General features: G+C 39.8%; 1 protein-coding gene and 1 non-coding gene across 2 annotated transcripts; one reads left to right on the top strand and one right to left on the bottom strand.

The window, feature by feature from the left end:
• Nucleotides 1-5,180: 5,180 nt before the first annotated feature.
• Nucleotides 5,181-5,263, top strand: TRNAL-UAA. The gene has a single exon. It is a non-coding gene; the product is annotated as a tRNA-Leu (tRNA).
• A 1,596-nt stretch (nt 5,264-6,859) lies between these two features.
• On the bottom strand, nt 6,860-14,230 carry LOC116503193 (struthiocalcin-2-like). The gene is made up of 6 exons (XM_032209445.1): nt 14,116-14,230; nt 12,735-12,850; nt 10,466-10,612; nt 9,704-9,818; nt 8,345-8,417; nt 6,860-7,099 (listed from the first exon to the last, which is right to left on the bottom strand). The coding sequence occupies exons 1-6, from the start codon at nt 14,171-14,173 to the stop codon at nt 7,081-7,083; spliced, it is 528 nt and encodes a 175-aa protein (XP_032065336.1). The 5' UTR covers nt 14,174-14,230; the 3' UTR covers nt 6,860-7,080.
• Nucleotides 14,231-16,261: the final 2,031 nt, after the last annotated feature.

Below are 16,261 nucleotides of genomic sequence, written 5' to 3'. Positions count from 1 at the left end.
ATTGACTCTTGCTCCTTTTCTGCCTGCCTCTAGGGGGAATATCTCACGTGTAAAAGATCTTTACTTATGGCAGATAAATAGACAGATTCTGTGAACTTTTATTTATCAACACCTGGTGGGGGGAAACATTTGGAGGGACCTAAAAGAAGGAACCTAGTTTCTCTAACTTTCTCTAATGATACCTCTAGGTGTTGCTTTTCATCAAGAGTCAATGGAAGTAATTAGACAAATATATTACCCAAGATTAAGAAGAATTGGGAGTTTAACTACATTTACCCTGAAAACAATTGGGTGATTAGGCCTGTTTAAAATCAGTTATACAGGCAGGTGGAATGGTTTCATTCACTTGTTTTGTCTGAGTAAGAAGAAATGTTACCTGTACATCCTCTTTGAGTTCTATGGTATTATATATCAGGGCATAATAAAAATCATCAACTGGTCCTTAGCAGTTCTTAAAAGTATGTAACTACAACCTCAGATGAACAATAACACATGACATATAACACCATTGTCGTCATTTATTTTACAAAAAGAAAGCCAAAATGAAGTCGTGTGGAAAAACTAAGTACATATTTACTGCTTCCATAGCCAAGTGCTGTTAATTAAGTGCCCTTAGATCAACTGATCACCAGCAAGTGTGATTATCTTTATAAAAGCTGAAGTTTTAGGAGTTTGCTGGTCTCCAGCACTGAGGTGTGTATTATCAGAATGCCAAAGAGAAAAGACGTCAGCAATGATCTTAAGAGAAAGAATTGTTGCTGCCATTGTTCTGGGAAGGGTTATAAGGCCATTCCCAAACAATTTAAAGCTCATCATTCTACAGGGAGGAAGATTATTCACAAGTGGAAAACATTCAAGATGGTTGCCAATCTTCCCAGGAGTGGATGTCCCAAGACATTCATCCCAAGCTCAGACTGCAATGCTCAGATAAATTGCAAAAAAATCCAAGAGCTACAGCTTGGACTCTACAGGCCTCAGCATGTTGAATGCAAACTCATGACAGTACAATTTAAAAAAGATTGAACAAGTATGGTTTCTTTGGAAGGGTTGCCAGGAGAAAGCCTCCTCTCTCTAAAAAGAGCATGGCAGCATGGCTTAGATTTACCAAGTTGCATCTGAACAAATCACAAGGCTTCTGGAACACTGTCCTTTGGACAGATGAGAGCAAGGTGGACATATTTGGCCACAATGCACAGTGCCACATTTGGCAAAAAACAAACAGCATATTGGCACAAACATCTCATACCAACCATCAATCATGGCTGTGGAGGGGTAATGACTTCGGCTTGTTTTGCAACCACCTTGCAATCATTGACTCAATCATGAATATTGTTTATACCAAAGTATTTTAGAGTCAAATGTGAGGCCATCTGTCTGACAGCTAAAGCTGGCCGATATTGCGTCATGCAACAGGACAGTGATCCCAAGCACACCAGCAAATCTACAACAGAATGACGGGATAAAATTTAAGGTGTTGCAATGGCCCAAAGTCCAGACCTCAACCCCATTGAAATGCTCAAGAGAGCTATGTATAGAGAAATGTTGTAACTAAGAGTGGATCAAAATTCCTGCACAATTATGTGAGACTGATACAGACATAGAAAACAATCACTTTGTGTTATTGCTGCTAATGGTGGTTCTACAATCTATCGACTCATAAGGCGTACTTAGCTTTTCACACATGACTTCTCCATTTTGGCTTTCTTTTTGTAGAATAAATGATGTTATATGTCATGTGTTCTTGTTCATCTGAGGTATTTTCTTTATTTTAAGGAACTGCTAAGGACCAGATGATTTTTAAAAAATATTTTGATAATGTAAAACCCTAGAACTCAAAAAGGTCTGTTTTCTTTTCACGTGATTTGTAGTTTCTCTCTCTTTAAAAAAACAAGTTAGAACTGGCGAGTTTTCTGAGCTGAAATCCTGCCGTTGTGACAGAAGCCTTTCTAAAACTCCTTGATTCCAATGTGTAACATGAAAGATGTTAAGTCTTTCCTGTTTCAAAAAAATAACTAGTACTTCAGGTGCCTTTCCTCACTGCTGCTGTATTTAATTCTAGGACGCTTTAAATGGCATGGGTGTGGTTCAAGTATTGCCTGGTTGCTACATTTTTCTTCTTGCCTTCAGATAATATCTCACACCCATCCCTGAGTCTTCTGCAGTAACTTGATTCCTCTGGGTTTTGCCCTTAAGCAGCAAGTACTGGACACCATGTTCTTTGCTTCAGGTGATAAAACATCTTGAGTTGAACTTACTTCTAGGCCCTTCCTTGAGTAGTGCCATCTGCTAGAAGTCCATCCATTTCAAACCAATGTTACCGATCAAGGCTGATTAGTAAAGTGATCAGTAAAGTCAAATCTGGAGATTTGACACCCAGAAAGAGAACAAGACCTCATTTCTGTCTGGATGTGGTTTAAGTCTCGGGTATACACTTCTATTTTTTGAGCACAGGTTGCCTCTGTTGGCTGAAGTACAAAATCAATGACCCCATTACACCAGTAGCTGCCTATTTGTAGCACAGCCGGGAAACATTTTCCCAGAAAGATATGAAAGGTTCCATGTGAATGAACATTTGTTTTCAGGGGAAAAAAAACTTTCAAGCCTCTAGCACATACTTCTCTAAATATACTTCATTATAATCTGGGAATGTATCCTGCTTTATCGGTGGAACTGGTAAGCACAATTTTTAGATACAGAATTTGAAAGCATTTGTAGAATAAATTTTAAAAGAACAGCACAAATTTTACATTCAAAAGCATTAGTCTGCATTTACAGTGCAAAAGAAAAATCACTTTCCTCACATTTTGGGAGAAATACAAGCAAGACCTAGTAGTAAAATCTCAGGATTCTGCAAAGGACTCCTTTGCACACAATTGTATTTATGAAGGTGGAAAATTTTGAAATACTCAATTCTACATACAAACTGGTCAAACTTGTAATGTTAAGCAATACTGTATTAGGAAATACTAAGTTTCTGCAACTTGGACATAACGTTCTTCAATTCTGAACATAAAGAACATTTCTGACAATTTACATTGAACATTTAGTAAATGAACCCCAAGTCAACTGCTTCAGAGGCAATAATTACAATTTTTAATCTTTCTTTGAAAACACTTTTTAAAAGTTGGTAGGCAATCCCAAAATTGGTACAGGTTGGGAGGCTGCCTCATCCAGTTTCAAAAACCTTTCCAGCTCTGATACTTTTGTTAAGAGATTTGAAATTACTGAATTTGAATTGACAAGAGCTGGAAAATGCTAGCAATAGCACAGTACCATTAGAATTGTGCATATTCACAGGATGTGTAAGGAAATGCTAATATTAGAGCCAGAAAATGGACCTCCACCTATTTCATCAAGAAGGTGGAAAGGTGCAAAGATTCATCAAGAAAATTGTGATTTTAATAATGGAATTCCAAGAATAATTGCAAATTATATTCTGCTGAAGACTGAAACTATGCTAGACTTCATATATTACAATATTTTGCTTGTGATGACAATTCTGGAAAAGCCAAAACAGAATTTTTGTCTATTTTTAGACAAAATGTGTTGTACATTCTCTATGAATCTTTTGATGAAGGATAGCAACACCAAGTCAGGAGCAAAATAGGGACCCTTCTGGAACTTATCCGTGGAACTTCATGCCAATTTCTAACCTTACTGGCACTAAAACACTTTTATACCAAAATGTTTTTAAAAATTGGAAAAATTACTTCCAAAGGAATCTGTGCTTAGTATTATTAATCATTAGATTATTCTAACTGTAATTCATTCCATGCTTGTCATTCACGGGGGGGGGGGGGAAGCCTCTGGTAAAACTCAAATTTATTACTTGCAAATCTGAGGGTTTTTCAGAAGTCTCTGCCTCAAAGCCCTGAAAATTCTTTCTGTTCTTTGTCTCTTAAATGTGCAACTTCCTACGTCTTTCCTGGGATGTAAAAAGGAAACATATATCAAAGCAGTTACTTTGAGCTTAGAGCTGCAGTTACAGTACTGAAGCAGCTGTCAGCAAAGAAAAAAAATATCCCGAAATAATGTTAAGTTGAAATACTTTTTTTTTTAAACCCCAAATCAATGTTTAGCGTTTATCGGAAACCAAAATCATGCAACCAGAGCGGTAACTTTACATCTGAAGCCGGCGTTCCCTGCTGCCAAAGCTTTGGACGGGGCCGAGCACGGGTTGCGAGCAAGATGCCAACTTCTCCCTGCCAGAACTACCACGACGACCATCCGCAAGTTGGCTTGGTCTCAACCGTCTCAAGATGTGTCTGGCAACTTTTCTTTAACCCACACGCAACACGCTCTGCTGCCAGAATGGGTACGAGGCAAGAAGGATCAGCTCTAGGGGTCCCAGAAGCTTATTGGTCGGTGTGAAAGGACCGGAATGAAATGGTTTGTCTGTCTGTCTATCTATCATCTATTTGTTTGTCTGTCTGTCTGTCTGTCTGTCTGTCTGTCTACCGACCTACCGACCTACCTACCTACCTACCTACCTACCTACCTATCTATCTATCTATCTATCTATCTATCTATCTATCTATCTATCTATCTATCTATCTATCCATCCATCGTCTATCATCTGTCTGCCCCCCCCTCTCTCTCATCTATCTGTCCATCCATCCATCCATCCATCTCTCATCTGTCTGCTTCTCTCTCTCTCTCTCTCCCTCTCTCTCATCTATCTGTCTATCCATCCATCCATCATCTGTCTGCCTGCCTGCCCCCCTCTCTCATCTATCTGTCTGTCTGTCCATCCATCCATCGTCTGTTCGTCCGTCCGTCCGTCCGTCCCCCGAGTCCGGGAGGGAAAAGGAGCTGGAGGGCCCCTTCGGGAGAGGAATCCCCACCGAGGCTCCCCACCCTCTAAAGTCGCTGCAACTAAGACTCTCCGCCCCGAGAGGGTGTCTGCTTCGTTCCCGAGAAAGGGGAGACCCGCTCGGGAAGCGCAGAGCGTATTGGCTGACGCTTCCGGGTGCGACGGGATTGGCTCCTCATTTTAGGCGGGGCCACTTTGCCCGCAGGTGAAGTCTTCGCCTAAAGCAACATCGGAGCAGCGCAAGTCGCGCGCGTCAGAGGGGCTTAGGAAGCCGAGCTTTGGGCGGAGGGAGTTGCAGCTGCTGCTCGGTCGGCTCGGTGGGAATTGTCAGTTTGTTCCCAAGCCTTCCCAATTCTTTTTCAGAGTTACCAGAATGGCCGAGTGGTTAAGGCGTTGGACTTAAGTTCCAATAGACGTGAGTCTGCGTGGGTTCGAACCCCACTTCTGGTAGTGGTTTTTTTCCTCCTCCTTTTAATGCCGAATGTCTGCACGAAGGCTGTGAGGAGCCGCTGCTGCCAAGTGGGTGATTTGAAGACGTTAGATATCTTCGAATCGATTTGATTAATGACGACACTTGGAGCAGTGTTTTAGGTTATCTGAGCAGCTTCATTTGTCACAATATCCCATTTCCGGCAATTTGGAATCTTCCTCCCTCACTGTCTCTGTCTCTCTCTCTCCTCCCTCCCTCTGTTCCTCTCCCCCTTTCCTTTCCTCTGTCTCTCTCCCTCCCTCCCTCCCTCTCTCTCTCTCCCTCCCTCCCTCTCTCTCTCTCCCTCCCTCCCTCCCTCCCTCCCACTCTCTTTCTCTCTTTGCTTTTGTGAAGAAAAGTATTGCCTTTTCCCAAATTCACAGGAAACAAAGAAACCAATTGCATTTTAAAGGTGAGCAAACAAAGGTACCTCAAACTGCAGGAAGAAATTAGATTGGATTTCCTGAATCATCATGTGCGACAGATGAACAAAAACCCTGAAATTGTGGGTTTCCTGCTTTGATATAAGTCACCCTTCACGGCTGATTCGGAGTCCTTGTCATTTGTGCAAGTGGCATCTCTTTGCACGAGGAATTCCAGGTCTGGCAGTTCTGATGCCGTCGCGGAGATCTCGGGCAACTCCCCGAAGGGCTTATTTCTAAGTAAAGGCTTTGGTAGAGATGTTGCTTGCCTTCTTACTCATGTCCCATAGTCCAGCCTTCCCCAACACAGGGCCCTCCACTATGCCTGAGGACTATGGGAGCTGTAATCCAACCCAATGGAAAATAGGTAGCTTATCCATGGTCTTGAAACAGCTGGAATTCTTATAGAATGTTAAATTCAACTATAGTTTACCTATCACCATCTAATGGATACTTTTAAGACAGCAGATCTATTCTGTGCATCTTTTTTCAGAAAAATATTACAGTTCTCCAGGCCTTAATGGTACTCAAGTGAGCACGTAGATGCTTAGATTTTTTTAAAAATTAAAAAAATTAAAAAATGGTATATCAGGTTGTCATCCCTGTGAATGGCATCTTATCAGAAACAGAATAACACAGAAATTCTCAAAAGTAATGCTGAGTCCTGGGTACAAGTGGATAGAGTGCTCTGAGTCAAGCTTCATCTGAAAGGTGTTAATCCTCTTGGCAATGTAATAGTGTACTAATCATTTTTTTCAGAATTTCTTGATTCCACTGTTGTCTTCAGACACAAAAAGCTACCTGAATTTTTTGCACATGAAAGAAAGGTATTTGTCATCCATCAAGGTTTTCAGTAATAATGGAATGGATTATGGAATAAACAGTTGTTAATTTGCTCATTTAGATACTTAATTATTAGTTTATATAAATGCTGTAGAAGTACTTTCAATGAGTTCACTGGAATCCAAGTAATCATGTAGTTGATACTACTTATTTATTAAAAAGGATGAAATTAATATGCACGGCTGTTATTTCAGATGGTATTAAATCCTGGGATAATTTTACACTTTAATCTTCAAACAGATTATCAATAGTCCACCGTATAAAGTTGTTGTAATTTCCTGAATCAAATAATAACATGAGCAGCCATAAAACCAGCAAGAAACAATTTTTATTTGCATTTCAATAAAAATGATTTTAAAAAGACTCTATAGTGGTAAAATCCAGTTGCTCCTACAGAATAGGACAAATAGTTTGATCTGCACTGAAACAGGTTTCTCTAGAAAGTTGCTATAGAAAAGCAAAGCTTCACACAATAATCCTCCAGCGTAGAAATAAGCTTTTTTCACCTTGTGAATGTGTGTCTCTCATATCTCCTAACAAGGAGAGCATCCTCTGTTTAGGAAAGAAAGAAACTGACAGTCAAACCACAAACACATATGTTACACCAGCTTTGTGCAATATGCAAATTGTATCCTTAGAAATAATCATCCCTATATTTGAGCAAATGACTCCTAGATTAATATCCCCCAGTGTGCAGAATGAATAACCTGATTCTCAAGTGCAAAATTTAAAGCATTTTACACAAACGGATGGGAATGTGGTGATATTGCTGGCTAGTATTGCAGCAGAAAAAAAGAGATGGAATTTATGCTAAGTTATAGAGACAGGCTGCTTTGAGAACGAATATGGATCTGGCTTATCATATGACTCTAAGTCAAACCTCAATGAGAATAACTGGCAGGCTTAAGAGAAGGGTAGGAAAAGAAGGGAAGTGGCCATAATGTGTGATCATAAAATAACCTGTCTGGTCTAGTAGTGAAGGCTTCAAGTTATAAACCAGGAGACCGTGAGTTCTAGTCCCACCTTAGGCATGAAAGCCAGCTAGGTGGCTTCTGGCAAGTCACTCTTAGCCTAACCCACCTCTTTTTGTGGAGAAGATAGGAAGGGAAAGTTGTGCTGTGTTATTGTGCCACCTTGAGTTACCTATGAAGTAATAAAGGCTGGATTTTAAAACTCTTTTAACATGTATCTTGCAAGGCAGCCAATTCCTGCATGGTTGAATCATAATGTTGGTCTAGCATGCTGTGTGAACACAGGCACTGTGTTTCTAAACTGTGGCTAAGGGCAATGTATTAAACCCAGTCTTAAGAGTTTGAGAAACTATCTGCATCCCATTAGCACACCTGGTTTTCTTTCCATGCAAACAGTTGCCTGCATATATTTGATTCCACTGAGAGTGTATCTCGTGGGAAAATGAGGCTCTGCCACTGAAAGGAAAGGCTTTTGCCAAATTTAACCTAATGCATTTAGGAATGGGAATCTGAGGATGTGAAATGGGTGTAAAGCTTTGGGGTGGAACTTTTCATGGTGTGAAATTTTGTATCATATTTAAAACAATTGAAGCAACATCGAAAAATAAAATAAACATTTCACCATCCATTTTTCACTGTCATAATGATTTCTGGAAATAAAGTGAGAGGAGAATACCCATAATATATTGCAAGAGGTGAAAGTTATTTTTTTAACAAATAAATGCTGCATGGCAATTGCATCTGGAAGCTGTCAGCTCCTGTTAATGTGTTGCACCTAACACAATGGAAAAGTTAGATACAGCTTTTAGAAAAATAATTTTCTTACCTATTTGCTAGATAATATTTACAAACAGATAAGAGTTTCCATGAATTGGAGTAATCATTCCACGAAATCCTTTCTAAAGGAGAACAAATGAAATCATGGGTTTAGACTGGTTAAACTACACAGGAATTGCTTTCTAATGTTCAGTGAATAGCCTTACAATTTCTGTCTTTGAGATTGTGGTACAACATAACTATGGGAGTAGTAATATGGGCATAATTTAAACCAGAGGTAGGCACCTTTGAAATTTTGAGAGCATATGAGGAACACAACACACAAAAAGGCTATTGTTGAGATCTGCCTATTCACAAAAGGGGTGCCATAATCAGTAAGGCCACTCACTAATGTTTCCCCTAAAATAAGCCCTACCCAAAAAATAAGCCCTAGACTGATTTTGCATGTACTCCTAAAATAAGTCCTATCCAAAAAATAAGCCCTGATTAAGGTTATCATCAGTGAAGGGGCCTGGTCAGCACCGAAGGAAGCAAGGGGGCAGGGACCAACAGTATCTGGAGCAGCCGGAGCCTGCACAGCACATGTGAGTTGATTCCCTGTCCAAGCAGCAGGCAGAGGCAGGGGCAATCCAGACACCCCATGCAGGACGCAGGAAAGCTGAGAATTGTGGGCTGGAGCAGGTAACCAACTGCAGGAGGATAGTCTTCGCATGGCGGCACTGGCAGCAGTTGAAGGCAGAGGTGGGGGAAAGGCAGGGGATCCAGATATGCCGCATGGCTCATGGGAAAACCAAGAGACGTGAAGACGAGCCTCCTGCACCTGCCCGCTCACTCTGTCCCACTGTTTCTCAGCTTGCCTGCTCCATCGCAGCCACAAGCAAGCAGAAGTGGGCTAACAGCCATGCGGGGTCCTACTGGACAAGGCTGCTGGAGCCACCACCTTAAGGCAAGACAGGTGCCGGAATGTGGATGGCTTGGCTGCAGGGCCCTGAGGTAAGTCAGTGTGGGGTACATGGGGCAGCTCCTTGCCTCACAGTGACGACACTGGTGCACCACACAGCCTCCTGCCCCCTTGTGACCGTAAACAAGCTGAAGAAATGGGCCTCCCATACATGGAAAAAAAATAAGACAGCCCCAAAATAAGCCCTATTGCTTATTTTGGAGCCCTCAAAAATATAAGACTGGATCTTATTTTCAGGGAAACACAGGAACATAGAATAAAAGCTAGCCCACACAAGGCACTTTATATTCCAAGTGCAATTTTAATAAGGCCTAAAGACATTCCTGCTGAAGACTTTGCTCTATATTAGTCAACCTGTTAATTTTCTACTTCAACAAGTATTTTTTTTAAATGTAATTGTAGCAAGGTGCCTGGTGAGACACCATGTAGTAAATATGTAAAAGTTACCATTGCGTATAAACCAGGAGCCAAGATAGTGTTCTCCTCCCAATCCATCAGGTTGTTCAGAAGGAAATGAGTTGAAATCAAATCTTGAACCATCTGTCCACACAAAGGTTCCCTCCTGAGGAATTTTCACACAGAATTTGTTAAAATAAGTGTTTTATGTTTTGTGCAGAGCCAACTTTCTTTAATCTGGTACCCTCCAAATGTGCTGGACATCAGTTCCCATAATCAGAGGGGCCATTGGTTGAAGAGAGGACAATACATGGGAAAAATCAGTTGGGAGAAGGATGTGCAAAGCATAATCAGCCACCCTTTGCCATGTTAAGAGTTGTCTATCCTGAGCAGTGGTGGGATTCAAATAATTTAACAACCTGTTCTCTCTTCTAATGACCAGGTGGGTAGGTGGGACTTAGTGGTCATGTGACCGTGTGGGCGTGGCCCACTCAACATTACTCAGGTCGATGGGCACTTTGGCTTAGCTGTTACAATGTAATAAGGGTTAATCGGAGAGGTAGTTTCTGTAAGCAGGGCAATAAAGATTAAGCTAGAAACAACACCAGAATGTTTCCTTCCTGCAGGATTAGCCCTGTAAAGCGGAAAAAAAAACAAAAGAAGATTTCTTCCAACAACCGGTTCTCTGAACCTCTTAGAAAGTTAAGAACTGGTTCTCCCAGAGAGTGGGGGGAGGGGGAGGTAAAACTTGATGCCTTTCCAGATAAGTGATTAATCATTGGTGTTACCTTTTTTAAGATATTAAAATATTACCTTGAAGGTGTCATGTGCACCAATCCAGTAGGCCTCTCCTCGGTTGTAGTCCACTGGTTTGCCCATCATATGAAAAATGAAATCATTTTCTTCTGTGCTATGGATGGAGGCCAAGTGGGAGGTCGGAGTGAAACGCTGACAAGATATCTAAGAAGAATTCACAGTGAAGCACATCCACTTTTTAACTATCCCAGAATATCAGTTTCACAAGAACCTTATGCAAATGTCCTCATCAAATACTTCACTCGAGCTTTTCCAATCAATGTAATTATATGTTTTTGAAGTATTTGAACTGAGCTTTTCATAAGTTTGTGTGCCACTAGAAAACTCAAAAACTGTGTTACAAGGTCAAGATAACTGCTTGAAACCAGATGCAGCGATTCAATCAAACATTTGAAGATATCAGAACAGCCTGTATGTTGTTGCTTTAGTGAAAACCTATTCTGCATTCATAAAGTGGGGCAGGTTGAAAAATCATCTTTCAGTAAAGCTACCATATCCAGACTGCAAAATGTGAAGGACAGCAAAGAGCTAAAAAAAATGTTAACCCTTTGCTCGGAATTCTGCAGATAGATCTAATTTTAATCATTATTTTTGATTCAAAAGCAAATTATTCAGTAGATCCATTTAGCGGATTATTTAGAATCCTAAGTGGCAGTGCCATGCTTTCAGGAGAAGGTCCATTGATTAGAACAAGCAGGAGGTGCCACCAAATGCAATAGGCAGACTGGTTGGCTTGTTATATCTTGAAGCAAATATCATCTGCTATCATGTCGAGGAGAAAAGAGGAGGTTGCTATAAGCTCACTAAATCTAAAGTGTTCTATAAAGGTAAAGGTAAAGGTTCCCCTCGCACATATGTGCTAGTCATTCCCAACTCTAGGGGGCAGTACTCATCTTTATTTCCAAGCTGAAGAGCCCGCGTTGTCCGAAGACGTCTCTGTGGTCATGAGGCCGGCATGACTAAATGCTGAAGGCATTGTTACCTTCCCACCAAAGGTGGTTCCTATTTTTCTACTTGCATTTTTACATGCTTTCGAACTGATAGGTTGGCAGAAGCTGGGACAAGTGACAGGAGCTCACTCCATTACGCAGCTCTAGGGATTTGAACCACCAAACTGCTGGCCTTTTTGATTGACAAGCTCAGCATCTTAACCACTGAGCTACTGCATCCTTTAAAGTGTTCTATAGAGTGCTGCTATTTATTCCCAGAAGCAATATAGCTAGCATAAGACTAGAAACTAGGAAAAGGACAATGATCCCAAACAAAATGTGACATGCAAATATATTGGCTTGTGCGTATCTAGATAAAACTAACTAAACCATGCATTATGGCACTTTGCATCTTTGAGAAGATGGGGACATAAATGGTAGATTACCTAAATTGCATTACTGTAGGAAAAGCACTAAACTATTCTTGGCAAGATATGGGAAGAGAGTTAGATGCATGTCTGTGGTTCTTGGTCATGGTCAAAATCTTGCTCACTTAAAGCAACTAAATCACTTTGAGGACACAAAACAATTTTATTAACATGCCAAAAATAATATACCATAGCATATACTGGAGCCGCAGCAAAGCTTTGATTCTTGGCTAAGCAGCTGGGAGCAAAGGCAGAATCAAAGCTTATAGACTTTTGGCCCACTATATTGCAAGGCATGTTGGGCTCCAAATGGCAATGTTGTTGTTGAACGTACCCAGAATTGCTTAAAAAGGGAAGCCAGATAATTTTTTAAAAAATCAATAAATCAAAGGCAAGACAAGGGAAAAGGCAAGTACAGTGGAAATTCTTATGTAACATTGGATTTTTAAAAAAAAAAACATCTGGGTGACTTTATTATTAATGTATTTACCCCTAACTATTCCATCAGCATACTAGCTCTGAGACAAGGTAAATAATTAGAAACTATTCTTTCCTTCCTTCCTTCATTGAAAATGTTTATGTAGCCACTTATCTTCTAACCAACACTGGGTAGCTCCCAATCAAAAGTTAAAACAGCACATAAAATCCTATTAAAACTATAAAACTAAACACGCTAAAACATTAAATTTTTTTCCTGGGCCACAAGAGAAATTCCTGACTGAGTCTTCTCCCTCTTGTCACTCAGGTTGACTTCAACTGGCTGTAAATTTTCTCTTACAATTAATTATAATAAGCCATTCAAACGTAGGAGTCGGGGGTGGGGGGAACCTCCCATAGGTTTGGTCACAAATGTTCTTGCTCCCAGGGTCTGCTCTGCTCCCCCCCTCCCCGTGCATCCCCATCACTTGCCTCAGCCTCAGTCCAGCTGTATCGCTGCCTCACAGCCTTGTAGCAGGCAGACTTATATTGGACCCAGCCACTGGCACACAAACCCTGGGCACAAAGGCAGTTCTGGGCAGAGACATCTGATCCAAAGAGAAGTAAAAACAAGGTTTTGGTCACTACATATTTCAGCTCATTTTATTCATCCCCACTTATACAATCCAAGTGGAACCTTATATAATCCCCATTTATATGATCCAAGTGGAATCGATCTACCAGTAGTATGGGGAAGAGAAGATATGTGAAGGGGCTGTTACAGAAATTGTGTATTTCTATGCCCTTTTACTCTGTTATCTCCTACTCGGAGTTAGTTTTAAGCCTTAAGATATAATTAAAACAATCCGGTTTATTCTTTCTTAGATTCCTCCATGGAATAAATTATATCCACCCAATCAAGAATTGCTATTTAATCCTGCAGCCTTTATCTACAGAGGAGTCACAGCAATCCAATCTAGGTAGCCCTCGACTTACAACAGTTCATTTAGTGGCTGTTCAAAGTTACAACAGCACATGAAAAAAGTGACTTATGACCATTTTTCACACGACCTTTGTAGCATTCCCATGGTCATGTGATCAAAATTCAAATGCTGGGCAACTGGTTCACACTTATGACTGTTGCTGTATCCCAAGGTCATGCCATCCCTTTCTGGACACATTTACACATTATGGACTTTGGGGTTTTGTTATAATTAAAAGGAGGCATTGATACTGTCCAGGAGATACTATAAACTCTTAAAGACTGCAATCCCAGGCATTCTTCCACCCAAAGTCAGACCAGTGCCTGAATCTTGTGGCCCATACCTCTGGATAGGAATGCATAAAAATAAACTGCAGCATAGATATTGGCTCCCTTTCTTCTTCCTGTTTTTATCCTGCTTCTATTTTTCTCTTGCAGTCTGACGAATGCTACTACTGCTACTATTACTATTACTATTACTATTACTACTACTACTACTACTAATTATTATTATTATTATTATTATTATTATTATTATTATTATTATTATTCCAGTGGTAATTGGCACACTGGGTGCTATTCCAAAAGCACTGGAATTACATTTAAAACAGTTAAAAATTGACAAAATCACCTTCAGTCAAATGCAAAAAGCTGCACTGCTTGGATCTGCACGCATATTACGAAAATACGTTACGACGTCCTAGGCCCCTGGGTGGGGCCCGACTAGTAACCAATGCCAAATCCGGCGAAACAACTGGCCACTGTGATACAATTGTACAATAATAATAATAATAATAATAATAATAATAATAATAATAATGCTACCTGTCAGTTAATTTAGTTCTCAGATTCTTACTTTCCTCTTTTCTCCTTTCAACTAGTGTAACTCACCATGCATGGAAGTGATGCCCAGAACGGTGCAGATAAATAGCCAGGACCACATTCTCATTGAGCAGAAGCAGCCCAAGCTGTCAGTCAGCAGATGAACAGGAGAACGCCTGAGGAGCTGAAGTTTCCCCTTGTATTTATGGGAGAAGAACAGTATGTAAAAAATATTATTGTGTAACTAATTTGCCGAATTTGCATAAGTTGGGCAAGTGTACACAATATCTTGGTTGAAGATCTTCTTCCTTGTTTGAAAAAGAAATCTGAACACACAATACTGACCAGAAAAATCAAAGTTCAAAACACTCCTCTCTAAAGTTGAAAACAAATAGAAAAAAAGAAAAAAATATTAAAAATTAACTTCTGATATTCTTCACAGCTGTTATAAGAATTATAATTTAGTTTCTCTCTCTAAAGTTACATCATAATGCTCTTTTTCTATAAGCCATCCTATCCAATCATCAAAGCCATACATCAGAAGTTCCTTTCTTTATTTTTAGCCAAAAAATCCATAAGAGATTTCCATTCACCAATAAAGATAGATGGTGTCTTCTCTTAATCAAAGAAATTAATCTATGCATCTCAGAAAGATCTGTCATTTCACTATTTCTCTATAGTGGATTGTGTTGAATTTTTTCACATCTGTGCGTATAATGCTGTAATAATCATATCCTGAAATAATCTTCCATGGCTTTTTTTTCTGTTTATTGATTAGTCCTAAAAGGAAAGGTTTTGGCTTCAATTAAATATTGATTCATTTTTCAGTCCATTGTTTTTAGCTTTTTGACATGTCTACCAAGCATAATAAAATGTCCCTTCATGTTGTTCACATTTCCAACTTACATTTGAACTGCCTTGATCCATTCTAGATAATTTCTCATATACCATACCATATGAGAAACTGGCATAATATACTAACATCACATGATTTTATCAAAACTCTCTTTCATATCTTAATACAATATAAATCTCAATTCTTTCAGCCACATGTTTTCCCATTGGTTCATCTGTACATTATAACCAAAATTCTTGGCCCATTCTATCATGCATTCTTTAACTTGTTTTTCCTCTGTTTCAAACATCAACAAAAGTTTATACATTTTAGCAATTACTTGTTCATCTTCGGTCCAGAATTATACTTCAAATTCTTTCTTTCTTTGCTCTAAACCAAAATATCGTATTTAGTATGACCATTTTGAATATTTCTGATAATTGTAAACGGGAAAACCATGGACAATGTACAGGTGAAACTCGAAAAATTAGAATATCGTGCAAAAGTTCATTTATTTCAGTAATGCAACTTAAAAGATGAAGCTAATATATAAGATATACTCGTTACATGCAAAGCAAGATAGTTCAAGCTGTGATTTGTCATAATTGTGATGATTATGGTTTATAGCTCATGAAAACCCAAAATCCACAATCTCAGAAAAGTAGAATATTGTGAAAAGGTGCAATATTCTACGCTCAAAGTGTCCCACTCTAATCAGCTAATTAAGCCATAACAGCTGCAAAGGGTTCCTGAGCCTTTAAATTGTCTCTCAGTCTGGTTAAGTAGGAATCACAATCATGGAAAAGACTGCTGACTTGACAGTTGTGCAGAAAACCATCATTGACACCCTTCATAAGGAGAGAAAGGCTCAAAAGGTAATTGCAAAAGAAGTTGGATATTCCCAAAATGCTGTATCAAAGCACATTAATAGAAAGTTATGTGTGGGAAGGGGAACGTGTGGAAGAAAAAGGTGCACAAGCAGCAGGGATGACCGCAGCCTGGAGAGGATTGTCAGGAAAAGGCTATTCAAAAGTGTTGGGGACTTTCACAAGGAATGGACTGAGGCTGGAGTCAGTGCATCAAGAGCCACCACACACAGGTGGATCCTGGACATGGGCTTCAAATGTTGTATTCCTCTTGTCAAGCGGCTCCTAAACAACAAACAACGTCAGAAGAATCTTACCTGGGCTAAAGAAAAACAGATCTGGTCTGTTGCTCAGTGGTCCAAAGTCCTCTTTTCTGATGAGAGCAACTTTTGCATCTCATTTGGAAACCAAGGACCCAGAGTATGGAGGAAGAATGGAGAAGCACACACTGCAAGATGCTTGAAGTCCAGTGTGAAGTTTCCCACAGTCTGTGTTGATTTGGGGAGCCATGTCA

The sequence above is a fragment of the Thamnophis elegans genome, chromosome 1, assembly GCF_009769535.1.
Source record: "Thamnophis elegans isolate rThaEle1 chromosome 1, rThaEle1.pri, whole genome shotgun sequence".
NCBI classification, from domain to species: domain Eukaryota; kingdom Metazoa; phylum Chordata; class Lepidosauria; order Squamata; family Colubridae; genus Thamnophis; species Thamnophis elegans.
Note: the sequence above shows the minus strand (reverse complement) of the source record. Positions and strands in the feature narration are given on the sequence as shown.

Excerpts from the sequence above, each read along its gene's own strand:
- LOC116503193 (XM_032209445.1), bottom strand. The coding sequence starts at position 14,173 with ATGAGAATGTGGTCCTGGCTATTTATCTGCACCGTTCTGGGCATCACT. Across the intron at positions 10,613-12,734 it reads ACAGCTGGACTGAGGCTGAG|ATATCTTGTCAGCGTTTCAC; the intron begins GCAAGTGATGGG and ends AATTCTTCTTAG. Across the intron at positions 9,819-10,465 it reads GTGCACATGACACCTTCAAG|GAGGGAACCTTTGTGTGGAC; the intron begins GTAATATTTTAA and ends AAAATTCCTCAG.